A 16847-nucleotide genomic window follows, 5' to 3' on the forward strand; every position below is an offset into this window, starting at 1 on the left:
CCTTCCTCCTTCGCTTTTAAAAACTTTTTTCCCTTTTCTCCCCCCCCCCAGCCTCCCCCTTTTTTCCCCCCAACCCCCCCAAAAAGGGTCAAGCTCGCCCTTTAAGAAAAACCTTCTATCAAAAAAAAGGAAAAAAAATCCTTGTCTCAAACTTGGATCATTATATAGAGACTATCTATCAGTAGCCCCCAAACTTTGCTCTTTCAGGGATTTTGCACTTCAGCTCCCAGAATCCCAGACTTTTGGCCAACATGGCTGAGGCTTCTGGGAGCTGAAGTCCAAAATCTCTCAAAGGGTAGTTTGAGGAGCAAGAGCACTGACTATATATATATTCAGTGCTCCCAAAACTGTGACATTTAAAAGATTTTGAACTTCAGATTTTGGACTTCGTTATATTTGAGATTTTGGACGAGATATATATATCTTGTGGGTTCTTGTTGTGCTTTCTCTTCACAATTAAGAAGCCTAACAACAGATCATTCATGGTTGTGGAGTTGGGTTGAAGGCAGAAGGAGGGGAAGAAATCAAAGGAGGGAATCCTGGGAATTGTAGTTTATTGTGGCACCAGAGCTCTCTCTGACAGAAAGCTCAATGTCTCACAAAACTACAGTTCCCAGAATTCCCTAGCATTGAGTCAAGGCAGTTAAAAGTGGTCTCAAACTAGGATTATTTCTGCAGTGTGTTCTAAAATGGAGGATGTTTTGGACAGAAGGTTGAAATGTAGGCCATAAAACAATAAAAGCTAAAAACATATCACTATAAATCCATGCTTCTTAGTCATGGTCAAAGTGGAGGAAGTTTTGGAACTCCTCCTGGACAGAAGGTTGAAATGTAGGCCGTGGCAATATAAATACATTTATTATTATTAGCTTACACATTGTAAACCACTTAGGGAGCGCTTAAGTGCACTGCTAAGCACTATACAAATGTACTTGCTATTGCTGGTAAACACTAAAAACACTCCTCTATCCCTTGAGGGGCAAAAACAAGGCGGATGTGGGGGTCAGATAGTTGCGATTGTGTATATATGTGCACTTGCTTGAACATGGCCACATAGCCAGAAAAACTATGGATGCCGGCCACAGATGCCTTCGACTTCATAGTGTGTGTGTGTGTGTGTTGTGTTTTTCTCTTGCCCACAAAAAATCCAGTCCACTGCTTCCAGATCCTGAGTTCGACTCCCTGTTTTATTCTTTGTTTTGCTTCAACCACCTTCACCACCACCCCTCCTTTTGGGTTGGGTTGTTGTGGTTGTTGGTTTTACAAAATGGCGGCGGAGGCCTGGCTCTGAGGGGAAGAAAAGGGCGGGAAAGCGTGAGGGAGGGAGGGAAAGAAGGCGGCGGAGGCGTCGTCGTCGTCGTTGTTCTTGGGGCGCCATTAGGTGAAGCTCATGGAGACTGTGTGCTCTAGCGCCTTTCGGCGGAGGGAGGCGATGCTGGTTCCCCGCCACACGTCGCTGCTGTCCGGGGAGCTGCAGAGCTGCGGGGACCCCGTGACGTTGCTGGGCCCCTGCAGGGAGGCGGGCACCATGCCGGGGAAGGCGGGCTGGTAGAGGTGGGACTGGAGGCCGGCGCCGTTGGTGCCGCCGAGGCTGTTGGAGAGGCCCATGGAGTTGGGCGGCGGGCCGGCGGCCAGGCTGCACTGCGAGAGCGACTGGGCCATGGCCTGCTGCCTTCCCAGCGCCGGCGGCAGGGGCAGCTGCGACACGCCCGGCATGGCGGCCGCCGCCCAGCGGGTGTCGTTGGCGTGGAAGGAGCACAGGCTGTCGCCCATGGCGGCCGCGGCGGCGGCGGCGGCCGAGGGGAACTGGGGCAGCCCCGGCGTCGGGAGCAGGGTCCCCGGGGCGCGGAACACGTTCGTCGTCTTCTTGCGCTTCTTCCACTTGGCGCGGCGGTTCTGGAACCACACCTGGGCAGGGGAGGGAAAGAGGAGACAAGGAAGGCAGAAAGGGGTTAATAGGCTGAGGAAGATGGCAACCCTAACTGCGCCAGCCTCGCCTCGCCTCGCCTGAGAGGATTCCTTTTCCCGCCCCTCAGGCGGCCATTTTGTTTGGCGCCCAGATTTGCCCACTCCTGCCTCAAAGGAAAATGGGGGGCGTTCGAGGGGAAAACAAACACTGAAGGGGCATCACCAAATAAAAAAGTTTTAAAAACACTCCTGTACGTGAAAATGCGTCTTGGTTGTGATCCAAAATGGAGGACGTTCCGTTTGGAGGAGGAATTCCTCCTTCGCTCAAGGTTGAAGCCTAGACGATGACAAAATAAACGCTAAAGGAAGTAGCCCTTGGTCCAGGAAAGCTCTTGCTGCCATCTTTCTTCTTTCAGTCTCAAAGATCTCTCTCTACATCTCTGATTCTATATAGACTGACAGGGCTATATCTTTGGATGCTAAAAACACTCATGTCACTATTAATCCATGCTTCTTAGTCATGTTCCAAAATGGAAGACGTTATGGAATTCGTCCTGGACAGAAGGTTGAAGTGTAGGCCGTGACAAAATAAACACTAAAAACACTCTGAGGAAGTAGACCTTAGTCTAGGAAAGCTCATGCTGCCAACTTCTTTAAGTTAGTCTCAAAGAGGCTACAAGATCTCTTCACGCACTATTTCTACAGTATGTAATACACACACACACCAGTGGCATATACATATGTTTGTCCCTGGCGTCCGTCTCCACCAAATGCATCTGAAGAAGTATACTTAGGTCTACAAAGGCCCATGCTGCCAATGTCTTTCTTTCAGTTAGTCTCAAAGGGGGCTACAAGATCTCTACATCTCTGATTCGGCTGTGTCTTTGAATGCTAAAAACACATCACTATAAATCCATGCCTCTTAGTCATGCTCCAAAATGGAGAATGCTTTGGAATTCCTTCTGGACAGAAAGTTGAAGTGTAGGCCATGACAAAATAAAAGCTAAAAATACTTATATCACTATAAATTTATGTTTCTTGGTCATGCTCCAAAATGAAGGACATTGTGGAATTCCTCCTGGGCAGAAGGTTGAAATGTAGGCTGTGACAAAATAAAGGCTAAAAATATACATATTGCTATAAATCTATGTTTCTTAGTCATGGTCAAAATGGAGGACATTTTGGAATTCCTCCTGGGCAGAAGACTGAAATGTTGAAAGACATGGCCTGGAAAAGGAGGACAGCTTGTGACTCTGGGGCCAGTGTGCCCTTCCCTTTGCCTGAGAGGACCACTTGAGGCAACCATTTTGTTGCCTTGTGCCTCCAAGTTGTGTGGCAACCTTATCACAACCTTGAGAGCCATTATGGTGTGGAGGTCTTAGTATTGGACTATGACTCTGGAGAGCAGGGTTCGAATCCTGGTTGGATGGGAAACCAACTGGGTGACCTTGGACGAGTCACACTCTCTCAGCCTCAGAGGAAGGCATGGGCAAACCTCTGAAGAAACTTGCCAAGAAAACCCTGGGATAGTTTCTCCTCAGAGTCCCTGTACTTGAAGGCACACAATAGCAACAGCAAAGGTGAACCTATCTTGGGGTTTTCTTGGCAAGTTTCTTCAGAGGAGGTTTTCCTTTGCCATCCTCAGAGGCTGAGAGAGTGTGACTTGTTCAAGGTCACCCAGTGGGTTTACATGGCTGACGGATTTGAACCCTGGTCTCCAGAGTCACAGTCCAACACTCAATCCACCATCTCCACAAAAATGTACTGCTGTCATATACAGATTATTGGTTGTGATGAAGTAGCATTTATAGCGTCTGTGACACTTTGAATTTACTCCATTTTTAAAGCAGCCATATCTTTTCTTTCACCTCTTGACGACAGGCCACTAAAATTAAATTAAGAGGAAGAAGGAGACTTCTTAAAACAAGGGCCCACTCTCAAGTCAGAATGAAATAAAATATATTTAATTACATTCTGTAATTATAGTACTTGGTTGTTGTTGTTTTTAAAAAGCATACATAAAAGAATTGTGTAGCAAGTTCTGGTTGTGCGGACTTTGTTCAACAATCCTGTCATTGTTATTTAAAAAATAATAATCTTGTTGCACCTATTATTTACTTTTTATTGGTTTAGATTTATTTAAGCACTGATGCCATTGGTCTTAAGAAGCCTGGCTGTATATGAGACACCAATACGAAAGGAGGAAGTGACACTTTTATGGGGCAGTTGTGACTTCAGGTTGCAATTATTTCAACATGAGAGCCACTGAAGTCCTGCTTGTAATTAAGCTTTTCACCCAAATCACTAGCAAAGTAAATATGTTTAGAGTGGGATGTTTCTTTTTCAAATATACACGAGTGCTATGGCTTTCACTAGGGGTATGCATTAGCACCTGAATCCCTAAGCCTTGCCAGCTCTTCATTCAGCCTAATTTATCTTGTAGGAAATCAGGACAAACCAATTTGTGTCTGAAATCTGTAAGAAAGCTCTTTTGCTGACCATTTGGATTCTTTGGAGTTAAAACACTACCAAATGATCAATTGATGGCATATGAAGGATGGCCAAGGCAAACAGTGAAGTAAGCACATAGGTACCCTAGGCTCTACCCATAGTATGTGAAACACTTATTCTCAAGATAAGCCAAAGACTCGGTTCGTATTGTACGCCTGCTTTGACTATATTATTAGTCTCTTACATTTCAAGTGGCCCCACAGAATATACATCAGATATTCCTTGCCCTTCAAGGCAATGTACAAAATTGTCTGGTGTCAGCACCTATATGTATTTTGCCTATATGTGTGTGCATGTGTGTATATTAAAAGGTAATTATGAGGAACTAGTGGTGCATAAGCTATTGCTTGGCATTCTCCATAGATCTATAGATGCATCCACAAACTGCATCCATATTCCACCTGTGCTGACCATGTAGTTGAGTACTACTCCATGGTTGGGTACTACTGTATGGTTTTCAGTCCCAAGACTAGGAAATCACATACATAGCTATCACTGACATCAAATATTTGCACACCTAGCACCCTATTGTAGATATACACCCAAGACAGCAAGGGAAAACATGTCCAGAAGTTTCCTTTAGTACTTGGTACTAATATGACCATGCACTATACACCTGCATGTATATTGCTAGTTGGGTTGTCTGAGTACAATATTTACTTATTTAGTGTATTTATATCCTGCTCTTCAGACAAAAAAATACTCCCAGAGTAGCTTAAATTGTTAATTCGCAGGTTGCAATAGACAATAGCTCACTAGCATTCACCAGCCCTTTTCAGCCCAGTGGTTCCGCCACTACTAGTCCTGCTACTACCTGATGTATGTTATGCTGGAATCGTTGGGATATACTGTTATCTACATAAAGATGAAAGAATTTATGTTCTTAGATGTTTCCCCCTTGGCTTCTTGAAGACCAGAGGAATGTTATTTGCATTATCCATGGAAATAAGACCCAAAAGATGGTCCCTGGACCCAGGATGGAATGGATCGATGCAATTACATATAAAGCTAGATTAATTGAAGGAAACGTCCAGATGCATAAAGACTATGCAACCATGAGCTTTTCACCCAACTTTCCGCTGATTTGGCCCTTTATCAAGAATCTATATACCATATATATATAGAGAGATATACACACACACTCACACACACACCACGTTCAAATGGATCCCGAAATTTGTTTGGAAACAAGTATCTAGATAGGAGCCAACATTTATCCCCATCTCCAGCCTTCTAGAGAATCCAGTTGGATAGGGAAAGGGGGGGGGTATTAATTTGTTTTATATAAGCTTCCACGTTGTAGTTGTTGTTGTTGAGCTGTAAAGGGAAAAATCATAATTCACTTCCTTTAGGGCGTTCTGCCATTTAAATTTACTTCGGCTGAAACAAACTTTCACTGAGCTGTGGGGGGAAACGAAACATCTTTAGAGATTTACATCCGAAAGGCTGAAAGCTGAGAGAAGCTGACCTCTTTCCTTTCCCAATTTGGGGTTTTTAAAAAAATATCGGGGTGCCCCTGGGAGTGAAGCCCCAACGCCTCGTTCGGGAGATGCGACAAGGACCTTACATTAAAACCATTGCCTCCAAGCGCTTGGCCGCTGCTGTAACCGGGAAGCATTTGGTTTTAGGTTTCCTTTGGATGCCTTCGTTAATCAAGCGAGCTTTCATCAGCCTCAGCTTCTGTTGTGCTTCTCTCTGCCAGCCGCTTCTGATTTTCCATTCAGCCATTAAACCCGAGCATTAAATAATAATAATAAAATTAAAAGAAAAACCCACCAGTCTGGCTTCCCTTCAGTATATCCTTCCTTGCTTAAGGAGGCTGAGGAAATGGTGCAAAACCAAAAGGATGGGGACAGCAGCCCTAAACAGGCTTAAGGAGGTCCCAGGTTTAGGCTCCACTCCCGAACAGGCTCAGTTTAACTCCGGAATAACCTTACTTAAAATCAGGCTGCAGAATGACCAAGAGACTTTTAAGTTTTCCCTTTACGTTTCAATTCTTATTATTTCCTTTTCTTTGTCCGTTTAATTTCCACGCATGCATCCGACACACACCTCTCCCTCCAGTTTTATCCATTAGGTATACATATTATTAGAAAGCTTATTAGAAATAGTATTATTAGAAATATTACTCCAAGGATGGCAAAGGCAAACCTTCCCTGAATAAATCTTGCCAAGAAAACCCCACCCCATAAATCGGAAAGGATTTGGGGGCACACAACAACAACAGTAACAACAACAACAACACAAATGGAAGCCAGGCACAGATACACACACACACACATACACCAATATATATAAAAGGGTGCTACAAGATCTGACTCTACAGACTAACGCTACTCTGTCTTTGAATTCAGCGACACAAATATTACAGATGCCCAATACTAAGATAATTTTAATCCTTTTACATGCAAGATTATTGTGTAATTTATTTTACGTTGTGTTTTTATTATGCTGTTCCTACATGTTGTATTATGCATTGTACTGTAACACTTTGAATGCACATGGCGTTTGGTCTAAGCATTAAGAAATGATATATAATAAGCGAATTGATCACGTCTATGGGTTGTCTATAGGATGGTTCTGACCAGATACCTTTCTTCCCTAGATGGATCCGACCCCCTGTTTCCATTGTTTCCTGGCTTGGATTTTCCCCCCTTTTCCCCATTGTCTCGCTCTGCTTTGAAGCTTAGCTCCCGTTACTCCCTTGAGTAACGAATTCACAGGAACTTTAGTCTCATCCATGGAGGATCATGGCTCTGGCGCTAGATTGCGCCTTATCCGTCCCATAGACAAATCTTGGCTTCATCCCACTATATGCCCCAGAGCCAGCCACACTTTATTCCAAAGAGGAGGCTGAGGAATCTATATCTAATACTATACTACAATATTACTATAACGACTGCGAATTGGGTTGTATACCCATTTAATTTGTCCTCCTGCAGTCAAAAGGCTGCTAAAAAGAGAGGATTCATCTATTTCGACTTAGGGTTCGGTTTACTGGTGGCTCTGGGAGGCAAGCTCAGGGGCCCTTGCATAAAGCCATCCCATTGTGGAGGGGGAAAGGAGGGATATAAATCCCCTAAAGAAAGAAAGAAAGAAAGAAAGAAAGAAAGAATAAAAAGCAAGCCTAGCATTGAGTGGAAGGAGTCTGGAAAAATCTCACCATCCTTTCCATGCATTCCTTTAAAGGGGAAAATATACTCAGCCCTGAGCTTCAAGGAACAGCTGTTAAGGACCCAAAATGTTATAGGAATAATAATCGAAAGGAAGAAAGGGGGATATCTATAGCTATATCTCCCTCCTCCCGGCCCCATATATATTTATATATACTGGAAAGGAAGAAAGGGGATTTATATAGATATAGATATCCCCTTTCTTCCTATCCAGCACAGATGGGGCTGGGAGAGGTGTGTGTGTGTATACACACACACACACACACACACACACACACACACACACTTTCTTCCTTTTGCGGGGGAGAAAGAGAGGACGACTCTTGTTCCCTGATGTTTTAGGGTCCATCTTTATAAACCCTTTCTCTGCGCTCCGGTTTTCTGGGGCTGTAAAAGCCTCTCAGTCAGCTGAAAATGACCGCGATCCAGTCGGGAAACCGGAGCCCGACCGACGAAAAGGAGTTTTTCCAAATCCCTCCCTCCCTCCCTTGAGAACTGGTCCAAACTGGGAATCTATGACCCGCAATCCTTTGGGCAAGTTGTCCATCAGCAACACTATTGGAGAGTATTAATCCAAAAGACTGAGGCTCTAATGGAGTTTGCAATTTCCAGCTCTACTCCTTATGATCCCGGCTGTTCCAGTAATATAGACATACTGTAAATGTATTTGGAAATATATAGCCCGTTTAATTCCCCCGGCTATAAACGGAGGAGAAAGAAGAAGAAGAAGAAGAAGAAGAAGAAGAAGAGAGAGGATATTACTTTCCCTTTTATTATTATTTTTGGGGGTCTTCCCCCCCCCCCCCCCCTCTCCCTCTCTCTCTCTCTCTCTCTCTCTCTCTCTCTCTCTCTATATATATATATATATATATATATATATATATATATATATAATGAAGATCTCATTGGAATCCAGCCGATGATTAATGCGAAGATTTGGTCGGAAATCTAGGGAGCTGCATTAAAAAACCTCAGATCTCAGGTTCATTTCGCTCAGCCAGCCGTGAAACTCTAGGCCGAATTCATTACGCTTTAATAGTTGCTGGGAGTAGGAGTAGGAGAGAGGGAGAAAAATGCAATTTCTCATTCCATTATAAAACTAGAAAATACTCTCGGCTTGTCCCTATTAAGACGTGGCAGGTGACACGGCCGAAGGGACTGAGGAGGGGGCAGGCGCGGTCAATGGAGCCCCCCAGGCCATTATATTTTAGTGTAGAAAAGCCTCGAAAGGCTAAGCCTTTGGCTGGTGCGAGGAGTTATTCCGCTGATTTGCTTTTTATGTAAATAAAATATTGAAAGTTAATTAATCAGCGCGGGAGACTAATGATTATGCTTATTATATTGCCTTCGGATCGCTGTCATTTGCATGATTCTCGCATTGCTGCTTAATAAGCCGTCCCGGGTTATAAATAATTCCGAAATTGGTTTCTAATAATGGCATACTATAAAAAAATTTTTAAAAAGAGAATGGTTTTTATTACACTCGGTCTGGAAAGAGGGGGTTTTTTTTGGGGGGGAGAATAAAAAGGGAAAGGGAACAAGGCCTCCTCTTTTGAGTCGCTTTTTAAAAACATGTCGATAGGGAAATGATTTTAAACAAGAGATAATTTATTATACACTAAAGGAGCCTTTTCGGATCGACGTGGAGCCGAAAACTTGTGTAAACCAGGCCCATAAAACCCATCCATTATTACTCTTCCGTTCCCATTCGGTCAAGGAGCAAAGAATACAATGAACTGGGAAGTAAATATCTTTTCCCGACATTTATTTTCCTTTCTTTTTTTTCTTTGCCCGCGCTTACACCAATCATTCAATCATCCTGAAGTGTTCATTAAGAAGGGTTATGTTGATTTGATTACTTTTTAAACTGCAGAACATTATTGTAAAGAATATTTAAATTGCCACTCGATTAAACTCTTCCACGCAGCCGCCTGAAGCCATTAACGGCGGGTCGGATTATGCGGAGGGCATTAAAGAGCCTTCCTTCTTTAATTTCGGAGGTAAATCCCATTGGGATGGGATTTTGGACCAGGGTCCGAAACACACTGCAAGGATAATCCAGTTTGAGACCGCTTTAACTGCCCTGGCTCAGTGCTAGGAAATCCTGGGAACTGTGGTTTATCGTGGCACCAGAGCTCTCTGACAGAGAAGACTAAACGTCTCACAAAACTACAGTTCCCAGAATTGTCGGGACTGAACCAGGGCGGTTAAAGCGGTTTCAAACTGGATTATTTCTGCAGTGCGTCTTGGACCTAATTTACAAGGAAAGCTCGAAACCAGAAGAGTAAAATAGGGTTAAGAAAAGGCTTGGGTAAAGATTCTGCTCGCCTTTACCTGGAAAGAAAGGCAATAATCGAGGAAACCGATTGGGAACCGTGGAAAACGATTAAAGGGCTTTTGAACGCGTATTTATTGGGACTTCTGTATTTTATTTTGCTTTGCTACCGATTGAAAATTCGAACATGGATATGACTGCATTCATGAAACCAAAAATTAAATCCTTGAACTCTTCTCAATTTGCTTTTACAGTATTCCTTTTAGTATCAGTAAAAGGCCTAGGTGATTATTGGCTTGAGAATGGTCTCCCGCCTTCAGGGAGGGAAAAGAGAAACGGGCGAGGGATAAGAATTTCCATCCCATTTTATACATGTCGCTTCGTTGATCACATTCCTGATAATGAAATTGCTATCATTAGCCTCTGGAGAAACTTTAGTGCAGTTTAATAGACTTTCCTTTCGCTTTCCTCCTTCCAGTCCTTTGTCCAATTACGTTTTATTTAAAACCTAATTTGGTGTTAATTTTAAATAATTCGTTTTGCATACGAGCTCCAGAAAAAAAGTGTGTCAAATAAATAACCATATTGTAAAGAAAACATAATATTTTTGCATATCAAATTATGACTTAATTTTAAAATTTAAAATAAAATTTTAAATTTAAATTTTAAAATAGAAAAACAATATTTTATTTTACTTAATTAAAATTACTTTGGTTAGGTCTTGATGCTGTAACCCGTTTTTGAACGGCTACTATAAAAACTACACGGATACTCTCCGATAATTTAAATCACTTTTTCTAAGGATGATGGCAGAGGGGAAAAAATAATCTAGGAATTTAAAACACTATTTCCTAAATCCTAAACTTGGATTCATCTCCTCAGTAACCTTCTTTATTTTTAGACTATAAATAAATTAGAGTCTTATGAAGTCACACAATATTTGCAAGTAAATCTCTTAGATTTCCATGTAACTACGTTCCTAAAACGCCTTTTTATAATATCAAACTAAAGCGATTGCTGTATTTAACAAGTCTTTTTAAGGTCTTTTAAAAAAAAAACACACCACTAAAATAAAGAGGGATCCATGGAAATATAGTTCCAGTTTATTTAAATAGTTGTAATCCTTTCTCTTTAGATGTGAATAGTTTCAACTAGATTAACCCAAACTGGGTTTTTAAAAAAAGTATCAGAAAGGAAAACTTCAGGACAGCGGATAGGCGCTTTTATTAATCCGAGATTGAAACTGGGAGTCCGACTTTATGAAAACTAGCAAGAAAAAAAGAGAAAGATCTCGATTTGAATTCTTTATGATTAATGCGTCCAGAAGTAATTTCCTTCTTTTCCTTTTCCTTTTCTGAAACGCATTAAACCTCTCCCTTGGTGAACTGGAAGCGCGGTTATCCAACAGTCCTAAACATGAAACGATAATAAAACTAAACATGTTGTTGGGGCTGGGGATTTCACTTGGTCATCTTCAGAATATTTCTCCCCTCTCCTTTCCCAAAGGCCTTTCTGGGGAGACAGAGATCCCACTGAAATCAATGCCAGAGAAATCAGATAAAGGTGCCTGGGATCGTCCTGTCAGTCTGTTGCATTAGAAATCTATCTGCCCGCCTTGCCACTTTTATTATTGAATTGACGGAACCGAAATTCCCAGGTTGCTAAAAGGAAACCCAAGTTTGGCAAAGAGGCGCCTGAGCTGTTCAGTGCTGAAATCGGGCCGAAGGAGGGAAGGGGAGGGAGGGATTGGCTTTTTAATTTTCCCTTTGAAAAAACCCCAGACAGTTCCACCTCCTGGCGACCCAAGCCTTTATTCTCTGCAGTATCCTTTCCCTCTAACATCTGCCCTCTCCCCCTTAGGTCTAAAAAGCCTCTCCGCTTTTTGAGACAACGTCAAAGCAAAACGAAAACACAGCACAACTCACAATAATCCACGTTTGTTTCTCTTTGCAGTCTGCTTGGGGGGAAAACTTAGTTAGAATTTGAGTTTGCTAACTTTAGTCTTCTTTTTCCTTTCTTTCTTTTTTGGGTCCCTAGCCTGAGCAGCTTAATGATCCTGATTAATCAGTTATTGTTATTACTTTGGAAGTCATTTCAGGTCAGGCGGCTGTTCAATTACTCTTTGGCTTGCGGGAGGAAGGGGCGGCCTGGTGGACAAGGAAGGGAGGGAGGGAGGGAGGGAGGGAGGAAGGAAGGAAGGAAGGAAGGAAGGAAGGAAGGGAAAACAGGCAGGCAGGCAAGTGGTTCTGGTGTCAGTGGCCTGGTCAGGCCCTCATGGCTCGTGGTTGAATGGACGAGAGAAGGGGGGAAACTGATATATAGAGGAGGGAGGGAGGGAGGGAGGGAAGGAAGGAAGGAAATAAGGAAGGAAATAAGGAAGGAAGAGGAAAAATAGGCAGGCAGGCAAGTGGTTCTAGAGTGAGTGGCCTAGTCGGACCCTCATGGCTCGTGGTTAAGAAGGGAGGAAATTGATCATCGAAGGAAGGACGGAAGGAGAAGGGGAAGGGGGAAAGAAAGGAGGAAGGGAGTGAAAACAGGTAGGCAGACAAGTTTTTTTTTCTGGAATGGTCGGGTTGGGCCCCATGGATCCGTGAGTAGAAGGGGGGAAATGACTGGAAGGAAGGAAGGAAGGGGAAGAGAAGAGAACGGAAAGGAAAGGAGGGCAAGCAGGCAGGCGGGCAAGTTGTTCTGGAGTGGCCTGGTTGGGCCCCGATGTCTTCCCGTGTGAGAGTAAAAGAAAGACTCTGTCTAAACAATAAGGCACTGTTGATACAATAACAACACTAACAAAAGCAAGCTTATAGCACTTGCGTAGGTGAGGGAAGGAAGGAAGGAAGGAAGGAAGGAAGGAAGGAAGGAAGGGGGAAATAAGCAAACAAGCAAAATGCTATTGTTAAGCAGACGGACAACTTGTTCTGGACTGAGTAGCCAGGCTGGGCCCCGAAGGCTCTGTGGGTGGGAGAAGGGAAACCAATGATCTAGGGGAGGGGAAGGAAGGGAAGGGAGAGGAGAGGAGAAAGAAAGAAAGAAAGAAAGAAAGAGGAAAGAGGTAGGCAGAGAAGTTTTTCTGGCCCGGTTGGGTCCCGATAGTTGATCTAGGGCAAGGCAGGCAGGCAGGGGGCAGGAGTGCTGCCGGGGCTGGTGGGGGGCGTGTGCTGGTACCTGGACGCGGGACTCGGTGAGTCCGATGCGGAGGGCCAGCTCCTCGCGCATGAAGATGTCCGGGTAGTGGGTCTTGGCGAAGCTGCGCTCGAGCTCGTTGAGCTGCGCCGGGGTGAAGCGGGTGCGGTGGCGCTTCTGCTTCTGCTGCCCGCCCTGCTGCCCCCCTCCGCCGCCGCCGCCGCCTCCTCCTCCTGCTCCCGCCGGCCCTTGCTGGCCCTGGGCCTGTCCTCCGGCGCCCTGGCCCCCGGGGGCTCCAGGGGGGCCCTTCTCCGGGTCCTTGGCGGCTGCGGCGGCGACCAGGGCGCCGGGCGTGGATCCGACGGCGGCGATGTCCTCCCCGGGCAGCAGGGTGGCCCCTTCCACCGGGTCCGAGTTGGGGGCCAGGTCTCCCGGGTGGCCCCCTCCGGGCTCGGCCCCTCCGACGCCCAGGCGGCACTTCACCGCCTCCCGGTGGCCCAGCAGCTCGGCGGCGTCCTTCATCCCTAGGAAGGAGGAGGAGGAAGAGGAGGAGGAAGAGGAAGAACAGGCCCTCAGACCCACTGGACCCAGTTCCTCCAAAGAGCCCCCCAAGACCCCCATGTATTGCCCTCGGGCTTGGAGCTACAGACAGACCCGGCTCCCGACTAGAACAACTACTATCGATAGTTAGAGGTATAATAGATACAGGAACCCCCGTGTATTGCCCTCAGGCTTAGAGAGAGAGAGAGACAGACAGACAGACAGACAGACAGATCGGGCACCCAACTAGATCATCTATTTATCACAAATTTATTTCTCACAGGTTTAGAGCATCCATAGGTATAGATAATATAAGAACCTAAATTTATTTAATACAAGTTTAGATCCAAAGCTATGCTCAGCTCCCAACTAGATCATCTATAGATATAGAGATAATATAGGAACCCAAATTTATTTCACATCAGTTTAGATCCAAAGGTATGCCTGGCTCCCAACTAGATCAACTATAATCTATAGCTATAGGTATAGCTGATATAGGAACCCAGGTTTATTTCACACAAATTATATCCAAAACTCTTCCCGGCTCCCAACTAGATCAACTATAGATGGGTATAAATAATATAGGGACCACATTTATTTCATACAGGTTTAGATCCGCAGCTATTCCCGTTTCCCAACTAGATCACGTATAGATATAGATACAAATGCTGTAGACATAGATATACATGATATAGGAACCCGAATTTATTTCACTCAGATTTAGTGAAATAAAATTGGGTCCCTGTATCATCTACATCTATATCATCTATAGCTGTAGATGATGTAGTTGGCTAGAGCTAGACCCGGCTCCCAACTAGATCATCTATCATTTATATAGATATGCATTATATAGGAACTCTAATTTATTTCACGTGGGTTTAGACCTAGAAATAGAACCGGCTCCCAATTATTAGATATAGATGTAGATGATATAGATATACATACAGATGACATAGCTGGGCGCCGGGTCTAGATTTAGATTTAAATCTGAATGAAATAAATTTGATATCTATCCACAGGCATCTATATATAGATATAAATGATATAGGAATCCACATTTATTTCATTCAGATTTAGATCTAGAGATAGACCCGGCTCCCAATTAAATCATATCAATATATATATATATATATATATATATATATATATATATATGATGTAAAGATATAGATGATCTAGTTGGGAGCCAGATCTAGATCTAAATCTGAATGAAATAAATTTTATATATCTAGATAGATCTGTCTATTTATCTATATCTTCTTTATCTATTTTAGATATATCAAATTTATCTATATAAATAAATATAAATAGATATAGATACATGTAGATATAAATATAGATATATCTGAACGGGTGACTGAAGAGTCGGTCCTTTCAGGAGAAAGCGGGAAAATCGCTTAAAATAAAATAAAACGACGGAGGAAGAGAAAGGATAGAAGGAAGAAGTGAAAAAAAAGGAGGGAGGAAAAACAACAACCCGGGCATATCCCACCGAATTTTTTTTTTTTTGAGGCGATGTTAAATCAAATTAAACTTTAATACAGTACAATTACTTTTAAAGAAATTAGCCCATTTAGAGGGCATTAAGGCGAAATGAGGCCCAAATTGTCAATTTCCTGCGCTGGGCTTCTCCTCCTTCCGCCGCCGCTGCCTGGGTTGCAGAGGCCGATGGGGGGCAGAGGAAGAGGGGAGGAAAGGAAGAAGAAGAGGAAGAAAAAGGAGGGAGGAGGAAGGGAGGCGTTTTGGGGGGCCAACTCACCGAGCCGGGCGTCCAGGAGGTCGGCGTGAGAGAGCATCGCGCACCGCTCCAGGGCGAAAGCCGTTCCCCCCCAAATTTTAGCGGTTGGGTGGGGGCCTTTTTAATAAGAAAACAAATAAAGTTGCACTAGGGCTCGGGCTCGATCCCTCTCCCTCTCTCTCCCTCTCTCTCTCAAGATCACATAGATTATATATATATATATATATATATATATATAGATCGCCTAAATGAAAGAAAATTCGGTGTGTGGTTAAAAAGGGGGTCTCTTGCATTATAATGTCCTTTAGAGAGACGGGGAGGTGCTTAACACTCCAGTGAACCCGTCAGCAGCTCGGAGAAGGGACCAATCAGGAGGGCGGCCGGGAAATGTCAGCAGCGGCGCCCAAAGAAGCCCCGCTCCACCCGCTCCACCCTTCCGGACACCGGCCCCGGCGCCGCCACCAGCCCCAGCCCCAGCCCCGGCATGAGCTTCCCGAGGCCCTGCTCCCTCTCCCTTAGGCCGAGCGATGGCCTGGGAGGGCACCTGGCCCACCCCCACCCACCTACCCATCCCTCCTTCTCTCTTCTTCTTCTTCTTCTTCTTCTTCTTTTATTTCTTCTCTCTCTCCCCAACCCATCCACCCATCCCTCCTTCTCTCTCTCTCTCTCTTTCTCTCTCTCTTCTTCTTTTACTTCTTCTCTCTCTCCCTCTCTTTCTTTTCTTAACTCCCCCTGATCGAAACGCAACTCAGAAAAGCCAAGGCACAAATATATTTGGGGGTCTGAAAGGTTGGAGGCAGGGTCTTCGCACCACAAAAAATAGAGGACCCCCCCACCCACCCCACCCTCCCTTCTCCTCCCTTCCTCTTTTTCTTCTTCTTCCTCTCTCTCTCTCTCTCTCTCTCCCGCCCTCTCTCTTTCTTTTCTTCCCTTCTCCATAAAAAAATGGAGGACCCCCTTAACCCAACCCCCATCCCTCCTTCTCTCTTTCTCTCTCCTCTTCCTCCTCCTCCTTCTTTTACTTCTTCTTTTCTTCCTCTCTGTCTTTCTTTTCTTCCCTCCTCCTGCTCGAAAGCCAAGGCACAAATATATTTGGGGGCTTGAAAGATTGGAGACTGGGCCTTCGCACCACACAAAATTCAGGACCCCCCCAACCCCCACCACCCATCTCTCCTTCTTCTCTCTCTTCTTCTTCTCCTCCCTCTTTCTCTCTCTCACCCTCTCTTTCTTTTCTTCCCTCTTTCTCATCTCACGAGTCAGAAAAGCAAAGGCGCAAATATATTTGGGGGCATGAAAGGTTGGAGGCAGGGTCTTGGCACCACAAAAAGTGAAGGATCGCCCCCCGCAATCCATCCCTCCCTCTTCCTCTTTTACTTATTCTCTCTCCCTCTTTGTTTTCTTCTTCTCCAAACAAAAGTGACCTCCTCCTGGTGGCATGGGTTGAAAAGGACCCAGAAAAGCCAACCCAAGGCAAAGGCGCATATATACAGTATATATGGGGGCTTGAAAGACTGGAGAGTGACCAAATGGCCTACCCGCCAAGAAGGACCATAAATCCAAAAATGGAGGACCCTCAACTCCA

The 16847-nt window shown here is 44.4% G+C and overlaps 1 protein-coding gene across 1 annotated transcript; it reads right to left on the bottom strand.

The window, feature by feature from the left end:
• Positions 1–793: 793 nt before the first annotated feature.
• Positions 794–15368, bottom strand: LOC121923197 (orthopedia homeobox). The gene is made up of 4 exons (XM_042453391.1): positions 15287–15368; positions 13245–13511; positions 13030–13193; positions 794–1908 (listed from the first exon to the last, which is right to left on the bottom strand). The coding sequence occupies exons 1-4, from the start codon at positions 15321–15323 to the stop codon at positions 1378–1380; spliced, it is 999 nt and encodes a 332-aa protein (XP_042309325.1). The 5' UTR covers positions 15324–15368; the 3' UTR covers positions 794–1377.
• Positions 15369–16847: the final 1479 nt, after the last annotated feature.

Source organism: Sceloporus undulatus, chromosome 2, assembly GCF_019175285.1.
Source record: "Sceloporus undulatus isolate JIND9_A2432 ecotype Alabama chromosome 2, SceUnd_v1.1, whole genome shotgun sequence".
NCBI lineage: Eukaryota > Metazoa > Chordata > Lepidosauria > Squamata > Phrynosomatidae > Sceloporus > Sceloporus undulatus.